We start from the raw sequence: 16,269 nt of genomic DNA, 5'->3' as shown, positions 1-16,269 counted from the left end.
CCCCCCCCCCCCCCCCCCCCCCCCGGAGCTCGCCAGTCGCCCCTGGATTACAGGGCGGGAGAAAGGCCTTGTGGAGTCCTAGGGAGGAAGCCCTGTCAGCCCACCATAGAGGGCTCCATCCCGGCCTGCTTATAAAGTTCCAGCCTCCGACAGACATGGAAATCCACATGGTTGTACCCATCCAACACGTTGACACCATTGCTTGTTCTGACCCAAGCGACTCTGGCCAGTTCTCTGTGGTATAATGATCAGGGCACAATAATTTCATGGAAGCACTGATTTGGTTTGCCCCACCACCCTGGAGAAGTGATGAAAGGTTTCTGAAGTCAGTGTTTTTGGGCCATCTTTCCAACTGCTCTGAACCATTCTCTCTCTGCCCTACTGCATTCCTTAGCAGAGACTTCCTGGGTTTGTTCTGATTATAAGACCAGCAAAGGGGGCCGCAAGTCTTATACCTTTGTCTTCCCCACGGGGAAGGGCACATATTAGGCACTCAATATGTGTATAGTGAACAAGTCAATGAATGAATGAATGAAAATGCCCAAGTGAAGGCAGACTCACCGACCCGGCAAGGATTTCATCCTTCTGAGAGGCTTGGCAGACACACCCACGGCTACCGCAAGCTAAGAGACGCTACTAGAAAGGCAAAAAGGAAACAGAGCTATTTGGACATTCAGTTTAACCCCCCAATTAGGAAATAACTTATCAGTGAGGGAAAATGGGTACGTATGTACCAAGAACCAGGCAATATTCCATGCTCTTTGCCAAGTTGGACATAATTCTGCATATGAGGTAAACCTCACATCTGCCAATAGTCAAGAATTTGAGAAATTAATTTGTGACAACTGTTTTCATTTGGAACCGTGATTTTCCTCGGCCAGGCGTGTCGTTTTATGCTAAATTCCCATTAAACACTTCCCAGCCACCTTTCTCTTTCTCTGTAGAACAACCACGACCTCCTTCCCCCCACCCCCAACAATTCCTAAAGGTCATAGAAAGGCCCGTTTTATAAACATAGCTGTGGCGAGTCCCTTTTCTTGGCCATTGGGACAGCAACTGTTGTTTCCCCCGCTGGCCCCTAATCGACCATTTGCTAAGTCTCAAAGCAATACAAATTTAGGTCAAATCAATTAGTAACACATTTCTAACTCTTGGCACTTGGGAAGAGTGTGAACTTTTCCTGGTGGAGAGAAGCTAAGCCTTGAGAGCAAACTGAGGCACGCTCTACCCAGCAAACCCCTTTTGCCTCTGTGGGCTGTGATTTTTAAACAAACAAACAAAAAAGGGCAAAAATTTGGGAGAACTGGGGTCCCACCGCAACAAATTAGGACAAGACTTTAATTTTTTTTTTTTTTCCTTTTCACTTGAGTTAATGAATAAAGCGCAGGACAGAGGCAGCTGACGAAATACTTTCCCCACTAACTCCAGGAAGCCGAAGGTCTGCTCTGTGTTGCTCCTTGTTATAGCCCGAGAGATTTGCATCTGGGTGTGATGGTCACTCTCGACCCCCCAGCACAGAGCAATCAATCTTGTGTCTCCTCCTGCAGAACCCTGCTCCCCCTTCTTCCTCCCCCCATTCTTCCTTACTGAATAGAATGTCTCCCCTCTCTAATGAACATACCCAGGAGAATAAAACTTGTTTTTCCAAAAGTGGGGGGAGAAGAAAGGAAGGAAGGGAGGAAGGAAGGAACAAAAAAGAAAACAATGCCTATACTGGGTCTGGCTGGAGCCAAATTCTCGAGGACACCAACCTGTAAACTTCTAAGGATTTCCTCAACATCTGAGATGTATACGTAACGTATAGGGCGTTTGCTTTTAACTTTAGGATTGGCTTTGTTTTGCTTTGAGTAATTATCGAATCAAAGAACTCATGAAGACTGGATTTTTTTAAGGACAAAAAGGTCCACTGTGTGCCAGATTTCTTAAAGCAAAACCAAACCAATGAGCGGGGCAAGGCATGTGAAAACGGCTTGGAAAATCAGGTTGTGCTAGGAGGGGCTTAATTCCTAATTTCAAAAAAAGATTCCAGAAATCGAATAATAGTCATTGTAGGACCGGGAGAGGAATCTGGGGAGGCAGAAAGGGCCCACTGTGTGTGAGAGAAGGTGGTGGTTAGAGCTCAGCCTTTCCCTGGTACACACCCCTGGCCCCCCAGTCCCTGTCCTATTCAGTGGGCTCTGGGCGCCAACATCGGACCCTGGGGACACAGAGGGATGGGGAGGAGGATGCCTCCCACTCCTGCTCCAGGTCAGGCTCTCAGCTGTGCTGGCCACTCCCAGGAGGCTGGCAGCCCTCCACCCTCCCCCTGCTGCCACTGCCTAGACTTGCAACCCGATCCTTCCTTCTTGACTGCAAGTTCCCAGAGGGCAGGCACCCCATCGGTGGCTTAGAGCTAAATTTAGGCAAGGCACCTTTTCTCTCTCTTAAAAACTTCCATTTGATCTCTGTGTTTAAGTCTTCGCTTCCTTCTGCACCTTCTTTCCTTCTCTCTCTCTTTCTACAATAAACACCTGGCTAAGGGGAGTTGGTTTTTAACTTGGGGTGGCAGGGAGAGGGGTCGTTTGCAAGCACTCTGGGATTTCAAAAGTTCAGAGGAGTAAAAAACAAAGGAAGGGAATTCAGATTCCTTTTCCCACCCCGGTGGGAGGACAGAGCAAGTAGACAGACAGACAGCACAATGGAGAACGTGGGAAAACCTCCAAGGAAGTGTGTCTGTTTGTGTGTGTGCTGGGGGGGGGGGCTGGGGCACACGCACAGAATGGTTTGCACAGAATGGTTTGTATACCGTGGTTAATACCCTCTTCAGAAACATCCATACATCTGGCTGAAGCACAGCAGATAAGGAGATGTAAAATCATGGCAGGATAAGGGCGGGGTGGGGGGGATTTCCTGCAATACTATAATGTCATTTTAACAATAAATATGGCCTTCTGGAAGAAAAAGGGAAAGGGGCCAGGGAAAGTATGGGGTGCAGATTCTCAGTCCTGTGGGCAACCCAAGTGGGCAGTTTGGTCACATGTGGGAGGCTCCGAGTTCTAGAGGGCCAGGTCCCCTGTCAGGAAAAGGGGTGTCTGTGTGGGTGTACGTGTTGGGGGGTTGGGGACACTGGCAAAGAAACTCACCAAATGAACAGACTGAAGCCCCCCCGGCCCCCTCGAAGCACAGAACAACAGGATCGGTGTCAAAATTAAGCCCCCTAGGGACCCAGGACAAAATGAGACCCCAACCTAAGATATCCCTGAAAGGTGGGGCTTTTTCCCGTTTGGGTTTCCTACATTCCATCTAGAGAATTCTAAGTGATCCCACTTCCTGCAAGCCCGCAAAGCCATTCTGAGCTCTCTGCTGACCTCTGGTGGGAGAGGAGCTCTACTGGCCCCAAAAAGGTGTTCCAAACAGGGGCAGCCCACCTGTCCTGTTCCCCAGTACCCCCTAAATCCTGAGGAACACCTCTGGGGGCTGCCATGGTCATGTGCCTTGGCCAAGGTTCAGGGCTATAAGTTGGGAGGCGTGGGGAGAAAAAAAGCAAGAAAGGCTTGAAAGAAGCCCCAGAAGATTATGGGCTTAAGACAGGAATGTTGGAATAAACTTTGTTCACTTAAAAGAATTTTAATAGCAGGGTGGGGGAAGCTTTTGCCTGAAATTAATACATTTTATTCAGTTCTTTTGACTTTTCAACTACAAAAGAGGGGTAAGTATCTAGGAGTGGTGTATGGAAGATAAGTTTCGTTGAAAAGGAATGAATTCCCATTACAGGGCTCTATAGGCGCTCACATGAGAAGCTCACGTGGCCCTTCTCAGATGGACGATCTCCCGATTTAGGGCCACTGTAGGGAGGGAGGGAACGGGGAGAGGGGGTGGAAAGAAATGGTGAAACAGTGCCTGCTCTTTTTTAGAACCAATGAACCTGGCCCCAGACGTTGTCAGACCTGGCTTCCCCTCCACGGAAACTTGGCCTAAAGAAGGCAGAGGTGACCTGCCCCACATCCTGAGGTGAAAGGTGTGGGTCCCACCCTTGGGCAGGGAAAGCTCTTAATCAACAAGAATGCCCTCAGTGCGCTGTGGGTTTACGGCACGGAGGAGTCGCGGGGGGGGGGCGGAAAGGGGAAAAATCTCAAGCTAACCCTGAAATCTCAGAGACCCTGAAAAACCCAAGGACGCCCTTGTAAGTGAGAAAAAAAAAAAAAAAGAATTCATCGTAAGCCAGTACCTTCACTTGTAAGAGCATTGAGCTTCCATCCCAAATTCTACTCCCGAATCTCCTTGTATCTTCCTGTGTTGTCTCAAATGCTAACTCCTCCAGGAAGGCTCCTTGGGTTTCCCAGGTAGAAAGGGACCTCTGCCCACCTCCGAATCTCTTTTCTACCCCTTGACTAGGTTGGCAAAAATGCGCCACTCACCTCTGCTTCCTGCAAGGATTCTCCCAGGAATGGGTGCTCAGAAATTATTAATTATTTACCAAAGGACAACAAATAGGCCTAAAATTTCCTGTACAGTCTGCCATTTTGGAAAGGACACTTCAAAGGTGGGGGTGGGGGGGGTGGGGGGCAGTATACCGGTTCTAGTTAAACTTTTTATAAGAGAACTAAAGTTTTAAAGTGAGGAGGACATCCCTCTCTCTCATTGCTCAAATGAGGGAAACTGGGACCCAGTACATTTGCCCAAGGTCTCAGAGCTGGTTCCCAGGAGAACCATGGCACACACGTGGGTTAGGAATTTGGAGGTCACCGTGACAGTGTGTTTTTCTGCACTGGCTAAGGTCTCCAGAGCCACTAGTTAAAAGTGACAGGATTTGTCCTCAGATATCAATCATTCAACTGAAAAATCTTTAAAACTACCCCTAGGCCTTGGGGGTGGGGGCTGAGTCCCTGAGAAAGAGGATTAGGGGAGGGGGTGCAGAGTCAGGCCTTGGGCGGAAGCGCGGTGAGTTTTGAAAAGGCAGGCTCCCAATAGTAAAAGCCGAGCGCCATCTGCCAGCCAGCTCAGAACAGCCTTGCTTTATTGTACTGTTTCTATTTCCCAGCCCAGACAGTTGGGGAATCTCACCTCTTTCCCTAAAAACAAGCTATTTCCTGCTCTGAAGCCCCCCTAAAATAAGAATCTAATTGTTAAAAAAAAAAAAAACCTCAAAGAGAAGGGAAAGAAAAGGAAAGCAAGAAGGAAATAAGAATTCCCTAGGAGGTTACTTCCGGCTCCCATTTCTGAGCTGTGCAGACCTCTGCAGGGACAGGCCAGGCCCCGATGGTCTTCTCCTTGATCCTTTCTTCCTACGGGATGAAAGACCAACTCCTCACTTTGAGCCTGCTTTCACATCTGAAGTCAGACCCCCCACTTCTGGGGAATCAAGGTTTTAGGGCCGGAAAGAAAAAGAAAAGAAAGCCCTCTGCCACCTGTCAAGTTAAGTCTCAGGATAAGACATGTGCAAGGGTTTTGATGTGCTCTACCCAGAATCCTTTTCTCAAGCCCTGCCCACCCCCCACCTTGGGTCATTCATTACCTCTTTATACATTAAGTTGGACACAGAGATACCGCCTGGCTTTCTCTTGGACCACCCATCAAATTTAAGTCTCTCCCTTGACCATGGCAGCACCCCAGGACTCCTCTAGCAGAATCATCACAAAATGAAGGCTTGTCAACCCTTTTAAGAGTCAAATTTGGCCTTTTCTGGGTGTCACTTGGCAAATACATGGGATCTAGAAACCACCAACGTCCCAGGAATGAGAACCCCCCTAACACCTAAGCCAGTGCTCTCTTTCCACTCTCCTAGACCCTCCAGAAAAGTTGGGGAGCCTCTGCCCACCCCTCCCCCATCAGGTCAGACTCTCTCCCCCATCAGGGCAACGTGGGACGACAGCAAGGAATAATCACCATAGGCTCACCCCATGCCAAACCACCCCACAATAAATGATTTCCTAACAGTGCTCCAGAATGACTGGATCCCATCGGGAAAATTTCCAAAGACTCCCACTTGGAAAGGGGAACCTTCCTGCAAGTGTCCCTCTTAAAACCAGCCCTGGCCATTCGTAAAACAAAATGATCTAATGTGCTTCCTTTTTAGCAGCAAAAAGGAAGAAATAAAATCACACACAAATGTTTAATTATAAATAGCTATTAGTTTTCTGGCAACCCAACTTTTAAAAATTTTCCCCTAATGTCTGGCATTTGTTTTTGGGTTCTGCCCGGAGTCTTCTAAGTATTTCCTTGGAAAGATGTTGTACTTAGTCCCAGGCAAAATGTCAAAATCAACATTCAAAAAACATGCCTTGGGTAATTTCGAGGATTCTGCAATAAGGATGTGTTAGTTAGGGGCACTTCACTTAACTAAACTCGAAACATAAAAAAATGATAGTTTTAAATTTACATATCCGATATGTAATTTATCAAACCACCGATCACTTTCTATCCCTCACCCTAAAGTCATCCTAATAATAAGAGCAAAATTGTTTAAATTCATATAGATGTCTACGGATGGAAAGTAATTGTTCTTTTTTTTTTTCCCTTCTAGACTTTGCAATTAACTTAAAGATCACAAATTCCAAATGCTTTAAGAAAAAAACAAAACAAAACACTTGCTTAAGAAAAATTCAATCTGATGGATCTGGAAGACCTCACAGCTCTGTTGAAAGACCAAATGGGGGCGAGAATATAAATGTGTTGGGCTCAAAATACAAAAAAGAAGCAACAAAGACGCCTTCTGTAACGATTAACTAGGGGAGAGGCTGTTTAGGAGCAAGGTGGGCGGGGGTGGGGGGTCAGGCCACAGTTTAAAAATAAAATCATGATTTATTCTTGTTATGATTATTACAAGAGATGCTGGTTATAGACTGTGCCCTAGGATGGAGGAGGGGGCATTGACCATCTTCCCCAAAACCAAGTACAGGACTCTTGATCAGGAAATGTCCTTGGATTAGGACTTCTACTGGCACAACTATGTTTTATTTCTAGAAGATCTTATTTTACCTTTCTCAGGTAGTCATTCAGAGGCATTCCTTCCATGGGCCCCCGCCACCCCCACAAGGTAACTTCCTGCCTTGAAATATCCCTTGCTAAGGGTTATTATGGGTCACTTCCATGCAGGTGGGCTGGCTCCCTGTAGACCTGGGACTAAGGTGACCCAGCTAAGAGCCTACATCCTTGGGTGTGTGCACACACTACCAGCTGAAGGCTCCATTAATGTTTTGTGAGACACGTGCAAAGAGGGGCCCAGCCATCCCAGGGCTGCTATATTAATAGCTGTCTGAGCACTAGTCCTGATTATCCTGGGACCCTTCTCTACACTGCAGAGTCAATGATTAAGTACATACCAGAGGGAGAATCCCCAGCCTGCTGCAAAGGCCCCTAAAAGGACCTCTAAGTGCTGGAGATGATCACGTTGAGGGTTAAAATCTATTTAAGCCTTGATTTATCCTGGCCCATTGATTAGCTATGGGACTGACTTCGTTAATCAGAGTCTTAGACCAATTCATTACTTACTTCCCTGGAATAATCCCCTTTTCTATTCTCTTTAGGGTCATCTGGGTCACCTTCTTCTCTACGATTTGTGGACATTATTTCTACCCAAGAAAGCAGGGTTCACCACTGCGACAAACATTTCTGACTGGTTATTAGTAACTGGAGTCTATAACCTTCTCTCTGAAGATATCTTCCCTTTTTAAGGTGCTCAAGTTATGACATGTGTGATCTTCACCTTCCCCGGAATTTGATATTGATACTGTTAGGGCAGTAAGTTATCAACTGGGGATGATGATGTCCCCCAGGGGACACAGTTCTGATGGTCACACTGTGTATGTCCCTAGTGGTGGCGGGATGGGGTGCAGTGCGGTGTGTGTGTGTGTGTGTGTGTGTGTGAGAGAGAGAGAGAGAGAGAGAAAGAGAGATGGGCATCCAGTAGGCAGAGGTCAGGGATGCTGCTGGACACCTCTACAGTGCGTCTACCAGACAGCCTCCATGACAAAATATCAGAAGAACTATTACGGAGGACCCTTGTGTTAGACGCGGCCCCCTAAAATGCTCCAAAAATCCCACCGCCTAGCCAACAGGGAGATGTCACAGCTTAAAAACAAAAGGCTGGGTTTGACTAAAGCTTTTGGGGCCTATGAGATGTGGGCTTTGTCCGGGGGTGGGGGTGGAGGGTGAAAGTGGAGTGGGACCCTCCCCACCCCTGCTCCCTGTCCCCTTCCCTCTCATTTAATCATAGATGTGACACCTTTTCCCTGCCTTACACGGTCTCACCATCTAGTGGCCATCTGAAATACCAACTCGCCTTCACCATGCTCGTGCCCTATTAAAGTCATCAAAGAATTCACAGCGGTGGGGGAAGTGGGTGGACCCCTGAACGACGGCTATGATTTTATTAATATGTTAATTATGCATCCCGTAGGCCTCACAGACCTATATAGACAGAAGCTGTAGGAATTGAGATGGACACTTTCTACGATCTGAGAAGCCCGAGAAGGCCAAAAAAAACTCAAGGGACTGATGACAAATAAGGTTTCACTTTTTATGAACAAGGACCTCATAGGCTTTTTTGCTTAAGTCCTTCCGACGCTTGGGAATTACCATAGACAAGAAGATCGAAAGGGATGTGTTCACAGGCCCCAGGCATTTAAGCACCCAGACCCTTCCTAAGTAACACCATCTACTCTCAACAGGTTGGGGGTTCTCATCATTTTCGGTTGGACCCCGGCTGGTGAAACAGGCCTTCCCGGCCCGGACTCTAGCACTGCCACCTGACTTCCATTCTGGGGGCATCAGGATGAGCGTGAGTCTTTCCTTCCAAAAATCCTGCAAACTTACCTGAAGGCAAGCTCCCCGTTTAAAAAAAAAAAAAAAAAACCCCTCATAGACATCTGCACACTAGCCATTGGGTTGATGAAAGGAAGAACCATTCTACTTAATAATTAGGAACAAGGAGGGAGGCAACAGGGTCTGTTGACTGGAGGAGGTGAGAGCTGTGTCAATCAAGGGCGTGCCTCTTGGCGCCCCTGGGTTCCCTGTTAGACTCAGCTGTGGTCTAGCGGGACGTGGAGCCCGATCACGGCACTCCTTAGGAAGTGGGTACAAGAGATCTCGCTTCCCATTATCAGCTCATTAAAGGCAGTTTAAGGTACTTACTCTGTCCCACACACCAAGTGTGTGTGACAATGTCGGAAACGCTGACTGACTCATAATAAGTCTGGGATCAGATAACAATTTATACACCTCTCTCCTCGCCCCAAACTGAATCATTAAGAAGCATTTAGTAAGATCTAATGTTCAAGTTCTGTGGGCAGAGCTCCACGAGTCAAAGGCTCCCGAATTCTCCCGAGGTTTAACAAATTACTCTGCCGTGCAATTTGGGATTTTCCCTCTCAGCGAGTACAACAGAGGCGCACTCCCTTCCCTTCCATTACTGTGTCACAGATCAGTTCCCTAACAGCCTTCCCATGTTACAGCCCCCGGTTCCCACATGGGCCGCCACGGCTCTGGTAATTCTCACGTGCAAGGTGGGCACCTGTGTGCTGTGTGTCGGAGACCAGAGCACCCTGGGTCCCAACTGAGCGTGCGATGGTCAACAACAATTAAACATCAACGATTGCTTTTTCTTGTTGTTCTTACCTCATTCTTGGAGGTCTCCTCTTCAATTCCCACTGGCTGGCCTCCTTCACCATCTGGCTGTCAGGAAGGGAAACTAAAAACAATCTTTTTTTTTTTTTTTTTTTTTGCATGTGTAGTAAACAGAACAATTTGCGCTCAGGTCCCTGGGTTCAACCACAGTACGGAGTTGGTTTATAGACTGGAGGATAATAGAAATAATAAAAAGAGAAGGAGGTGGGGGGTAGGGGATAGGAAAGAGGGATGGGGGAAACTTTTTCAGGACAAGTAAAAACAAGGTCTCTCCCCATCTTCGCTTGGCCACATCATTCACCTGAGAGTGACTTCACACAACCCTAAATTTGGCAAGGTGTCATCTGTCTCCTGTTTCAGCTGACCTTTATTTATAAAGTATGTACGCAGAGCGCACTCGGAAACGTAGAGAAAGAATGGGTACCTAGTACTTTTAGAATGTACAAGTTAACAGTCTCATGGGGAGTACAGGAAAAAACAAAACAAAACAAAACAAAACAAAAAACCCCAAATCTTACTTGGAGCAGGGAGAGAAAAGTCTTAAGGGAATTTCCAGAAACAATGGTTACCATTTACTGGGCACTTGCCTATGCCAGGCACAGGGTTGAGAATTTCTAGAGGGTAACTTCACTTCTAGTATCTGGCCCTTTTTTTTTTTTTTAGAGGAATTATGGACAAATGACAACCCTTCCTCTGATTCTTCTGGAAACGCCCCTCCTCTCCCTTGCTCAGAGGCTCCCTGGCCCACCCCTATGGTAGTTTGTACCTGGGGCACCCTACCTGTCCCTCTCACTTTTAGAGAGGCCACTGAGAATCTGCTGATTCTCCAGCAGGACTGTCACAGACAGACAGACTCAGGCTGATTCTGCTCCCTCCCAAAGAGGTCAGGATCTCATGCCCAGGGTGACCACAGGCCAGAATAGGAACCTGATGCCACAAAACCCCTTTCCAGTCTAATTCAAGGAAATTTGTCAGGAGGGTGCCAGCAGAGCCACAGCCTCAGAGTCCCTGTTACTGGGGGACACCAGGGCTTCAGAGGGCTAATTAGACTGGCCAATGCTTCACTGCTTTACGTGGTGGGGGGCAACCTTGTCCTATCAACTGGCCCAGCCCTTCCTATTTTGAAAATTGCGAATCTTTCTGAGAAATCTGATTTTGAAATGGACAAGGGGCATGTTAATTTCACAATCCACTAGGAACCCCAGGAGGGATAAGGTGGGTTTGGAAAGAGCCCCTTTGCCACCAGTTAAAGAAACCAAGAAGTGTAGAAACCAATTTTAATTCTGTTGAATGGAAGGCTATTTCTGTGCTTCCTGAAAGTTACTCTACGTAGAAGCACTGGAGTGCCACGAGTTTGCTGGGGGTGAGGGTGAGTTTTACTTGGTGGGGAAACTGACTGAAAAGGAGTAGAGGCATGACGGTATAAGGAATTTCAAATCTAGGCATTAGGCTACCTTCTCTTTAAAAAAATATTTTATATATATATAATACCAAGGTTCCTGCATAAAAGTCAAAGGTGATTTCTAAGACTACACACTAACTCCTGCTAAGGAGGAATTAAGCCCCAACTAAAAGTAAGACATACTTAAAAAAAAAAATCACTATGGAGAATATTAAAACAAGAGTGATTTTAATAGGGTTATTAGATCCAGGCCAGGAATTTAAACAGTCTGCTTCTCAAACCCCACGAATATAGGGAGCTAGGCATAAAAGCCCACTTTTTAGTATTATTGTTAATTATTATTATTTTTTTTAAGTGGGAACTCTGAGCAAGGAAAGCTTTAGACCCCACTGAAGAAAACCACAGAGGATTCGAAAGGAAACCTGCAGTTGAAAAAGAACAAAGCCCAATAAACAAACTAAGACTGCAGTGCTGGCAGATGAGTTAAAGCAAATGTGGAAACCAAATATCCCCGTAGCGATGACAGGTATCTCAGAAATGGGGGAGCTCACGTGTCATGTACACTCGATGGACATTTATAACCGGGGATCGGCTGGGTTTGGCTATCCTTCAGAAAGCAGAAGACTGCTAGACACCTGTCATTTGACAAGGGATTTGAAGAGCCCACGGCACACTCACAATCATGCCTCACATTTAAATAGTGCTTTATCGCTTATTACTGCATTTTTTGTTAAGCGCTGTCTCATCTGAATTCGAAACTTTTGATTCCTTCACCTACCTTGCAGGCTTTGAGCAAAAGTCCCTGACATTTAATCTCTGAGCTTTCGGTTTATTTGCCTATGACATGGGGTCCTACCACATTTTTAACGCCCAAGGCTGTTTCAAAGGACAAATGTGACTTAGATGAAAGGCTTTTAAAAATACAATAAGAATGTGGTATCATTATGCGTGATCATTACTATTCCTGGTTACTAATACCTAAAGGCAGTGAGGCTATCCCTTTCAAGTCAGGAGGGGGTGTGCAAAAAGCCCAGGGACCCCACTTTTCTTTGCCTAATACCAATTTCCCATGATAGACATAATGTGGGCAAACTATAAAAATGAACCTACTTGTATAGAAAACATTTTTTTTTTGAGAGAAATCTACGGGAAATTGGATTTTAAAAGGCAGGGAAGAATTTCGGCCTCCAAGAAGCATAAAATATTACTAGGGAGACAGAGAGGGAAACCTAAGTCTCTCTTAATTCTAAAGATTTGGTGGCCTGATAAGCTATGCCCTTCCCACTGCACCAAAAAGCTCAGTGGAGGCATTCTGACTACGGAAAAACGGCCGTACTAAAGGAGAAGAAAGGAAAGGCCCTCCCACATGCTGGGATGCAATGCATTACTGTTTATACCTGGCAGCATAAATAAATTATACAATTAATTGAGATTCGCTATATAAAGTGTCATAGCAGGATGGCCATTATTTTCCAAAACGTTTGCCTGCACACTTTTAATAAATGTAGCAGATATTAAAAAATTCTAATCTACAAGCCCCTTCAATTCTTTTAAAAAATGGGGGAATCATACCCAAATTGGGTTTCCAAAAACATGGAAATAGTCTATTATTGAGAAATGTCAAGTAAGAAAAAGGCTTCATCTCTTACATATGCTAGAATTAAAGTCTGTTATTATCTATCTATCTCCTTTAAAAAAAATTCCCTGTAGTGTGGTTAAACTGTGTGGGCAATAACAATGGAAACAGTATATACACACAAACACACACAGCTGTAAAGCAACAGATGAGTGTGCATGTCACAAATTAGTAACCATATGAAAGGATGGTCTTTTGACCTGCATTTTCAGTAGTAGGACTATATGGATGTCTTGTTTTATGTTAGAATTAGACTATTAGTAAGAGGTCTTGTCCTAAATGTAAGTCCTCATCCTTCCTCCCCCACCCCCCATCAGTAACTCAGACCCAGATGGGGTAGCTCTTTTGTTACTTTGGCCAAATGAAGGCTGGTCGGAAATGAGCCGTTTCGACAAACCGCATTACGGCAGCAGGTAACACTGGCTGTCCTAGTTCAGCCTCGTGTCTGACATGGCCTGAGGTTTGGTCTTCTTGACCAGGGACTCCTTGAGAGCAGAGTCAGGACAACTGCAGGATGACCCCAGCAAATTTCCTTTTATTAAGGTTAATTTTGCACCCTGGATACAAAACAAGGGTAAGCAAAGTAAACTTCTAATCTTCTTAGGGCTTGGCCCCAGACATGGACTGATAGTTTGCTGCAGGCTAGGCGTAATCTATGGTTTAAGCCCCCAGTCCTGATTTAAGTGGACTGGGCTTTCCACCCCAACCCGCCCCCCCAGCAAAGAAGATTGTACTGGAGATTTGCTGGGAAAGCTTCATGTCACAAATGAGACAACTGAGACCCCAGCGAGTAAGGGACACTGCCAACTAGGGGTTGAGTGCACACTGTCACCTGGCTTCCTGTCTGTACCCACTGTGTCCCCGCCCCATCAGAGGCCAGCTTCCCAGAGCAAATGGGACTGTTATGGCAAACCCAGTTGTCTGCAGGAAAACAGCGCGTTGTCATCTAAGGCTCTGGCTATAGTACGATTGGGACATCCCAAATTTAAAACTGCTTCCCTTCTATATGTGATTGGGAAAATGATGATATCATTATTTCCCTGGGTGGGCATCACTAAAATGACAACCATGTTTGGAACTGTGATTTGTGAAAGACACACATGTCACAAAAGCCAATAGTTATGTCCATAATGTCATTACTAAAAAGCATCACACATTATAAAATATTTAACCAGCAAATGTAGCCTAGCTTTAGAAACTGTGATCTTTAAATCCCTTGAAAGGTCTTCGAGAATAAAATAAATTAAGATTGTGGGGCTTCACTTTTGAAATTTTCATTCAAGCCACACATTCAGACCCTTGCTAATTGCTGCTTTGATGGACTGTGGCACAAGAAGCCAACGCCTCACATGAGAGCCAAGGCAGGCTGGAGGAGGGGAAGTGGGGGGAGTGGGAAGGGCCACAGGGGTAGGGAGATGGGGGGGAGGGACTTGTGTGTGGGGGAGACAGTCCTGAGGGGCGAGGGGACACTGAAAGGTGGGAAAGACGAAGAGAGAAGGAGGGGAAGGCGGAGGGCCGCCAAACGTACCCGGTATGGTTATGAACACAAGACCTTTTTAATTTCTTGGTATCCCAAGTCCATTCGCAGAGGATCTCACCTTTGATCCTCTCTGCCCCCAGCTAAAGCTGCTTGAAAAGATTCACATGCAAACATTTACATATTTCACAAGTCATAGTCACAGTTTTACCACATTTCGTCCACATTCTTAAAATACACTGGAAACATTTAAAAAAAATTTTTTTTATTTTAATCGCATTTCGAAGACAAGACAGCATTCCACTCCCAACGCATAACAGTCTTTTAAAACCAAGCCCCTCCTACTGTACTCTTTGTAAAAGCGTAAATGATTGGCTTACCTCGGACTCTTCCCTAGGAAAAAAATTATTTCTTTTTTTTTTTAAACACAGCCACGCCCACCCTCTTGGAACCAGCCCCATGAGGGTTTGGATCCAGACCTGCCTGTAGCAGATTAAGTGGGTTTTTTTTTTCCCCCTCCTCCCTCCATCCCCCCACCAGGTGAGCTGCGTGTGTGCAGAATACTGAACTTATGTGTGTAGCCCCGACGCCCCCGATACCTGAGTGTCTGGTTTTTCAACCGTAAAGGCGGGAGGGTTTGGCGAACGAATGAGAAGTGAGGAAACGCTTAGCGCAAAGGGAAAAAAGAGAGAAAGACATACAGAAAAAAGGTTATGGAGGCCAGCGAGAGGCGGCCCCCTCTCCCCCGCGCCAGTGGCCCAACACACTCCCCAAGATGTCCCACCACCTTCTCCTTCGCATTTTGCGCGCCGCCCGCTGCAGAGCGCCAGCGCACAGGTACCACCACAGTGTGCAAACACGGAAAGTTTCTGCCCGCGCCATGGCGCAAAACACAAGACAGCCCGTTCCCCAGTACGGGTACACAGTCGGCGGGTAATCTGGGGGTGCCAGGGATGGGAATTGGGGACACTTGAGCATATCATGCACAGGCGGACACAATATGGACACCAACACACACCAACGACAAGCTGTCTGAGTCCAAGCAGCAGTGCCAGGCGAGGCGGGGGCGCACCTTCCCCAACGACCCCAGCCCACCACGGCCCCAACCGGCCTAGCCTGGGGAACCCTGGGGCCCCTCCCCAGCAGTCCCTGGCTCACCTGAAGCCCCTGCCTTTCTTGCCGGCCCCCACCCCGGGGGCATCTTACGGTCGCTGGCGCTGGCTTGTCCAGCCGGAAACGACCCTCAGTGTTGCTCGGCACCACTTTTCTCCCTGGAGGGCACATACTTCGGCCACCCAAGCCCAACCGAGGCCCCCTCCCGCTCCCAGGGCAAAGTTAGGGCCCCTCGCTGGAACTTTCTAGCAGTCTCTTCCCGCCTCGGCCTGGACCCCCTCCTCCCGCTGCCAGGCCCTGAGCTCCACCGGGCAGCCTTGCCACCCCCTCCCGGGGTCCCCCAGCGGCCCTGCTCCCCACGGGCAGAGTCCGCCGCATTACCTAGAAGCAGCAGGCGGTGCGTACACATGTACCCCATCTTTTCCTCCTGGAGTTGTTTGTCGATGAGCTTGCTGCGTTTCTTCTCTGCGCGCTTCTGGGCGCGCTTCTCCAGGGCTTCCTTGCGCATCTGTCTGCGCTTCTCCGCCAGAGGAATCTTCTTGACCTTGGGGCTGTGCGAGGCTTTGGGCTGGGGGCTCTCAGATCGGCCGAAGCAGCCCCCGAAGGCCTGCATGAGGAAGTTGCGGAGCAAGTTGCGCCGGGGCTTTCGTCGGCGGCGATTTCGCCGGGGCTGCAGCCAGCGGCGGCATCCGGAGGTCCCATCGTCGGACTCATCGCTGCTGTGGTCGTCGTCGCTGCTGACCGACCCCTCGTCGTCGTCGCGGCTGCGGCCAGACCTGCCCCGCCAGGCAAATGCGCGAGTAGGCTGCGGAGTAGGCGGATCGGCAGCCTGGATCTCGGGGCTGGGGGGTCTAAGGAAGCGGAGCTTGGGTCGGGCTCCAGACGCAGGGGCGGCAGGGGCTGCCCGGGCGGCTGGAGCGGCTGCCCCGGCGGCTGGAGCGCCAGGGGCGGCAGCGGTTGCCCCGGCGGCTGGAGCCGCTGGAGCGTCTGGGGCTGCCCCGGCGGCTGGAGCGTCAGGGGCGGCTGGGGCTGCCCCGG

General features: G+C 47.9%; 1 protein-coding gene across 1 annotated transcript in view; it reads right to left on the bottom strand.

Moving 5' to 3' along the window:
* LOC103670935 (guanine nucleotide-binding protein G(s) subunit alpha isoforms XLas) overlaps positions 1-16,269 on the bottom strand; it is a 54,376-nt gene that overhangs the window by 36,782 nt on the left and 1,325 nt on the right. Inside the window, 3 exon segments of the mRNA XM_040638526.1 lie at positions 15,277-15,318; positions 15,321-15,389; positions 15,613-16,269. The exon segment at positions 15,613-16,269 is cut by the window's right edge and continues 22 nt beyond it. Coding sequence (XP_040494460.1) covers positions 15,277-15,318; positions 15,321-15,389; positions 15,613-16,269 — 768 coding nt within the window.

Source organism: Ursus maritimus, unplaced genomic scaffold (genome assembly GCF_017311325.1).
Source record: "Ursus maritimus isolate PB19 unplaced genomic scaffold, ASM1731132v1 scaffold_22, whole genome shotgun sequence".
In the NCBI taxonomy this organism is placed as follows: Eukaryota; Metazoa; Chordata; class Mammalia; order Carnivora; family Ursidae; genus Ursus; species Ursus maritimus.
Note: the sequence above shows the minus strand (reverse complement) of the source record. Positions and strands in the feature narration are given on the sequence as shown.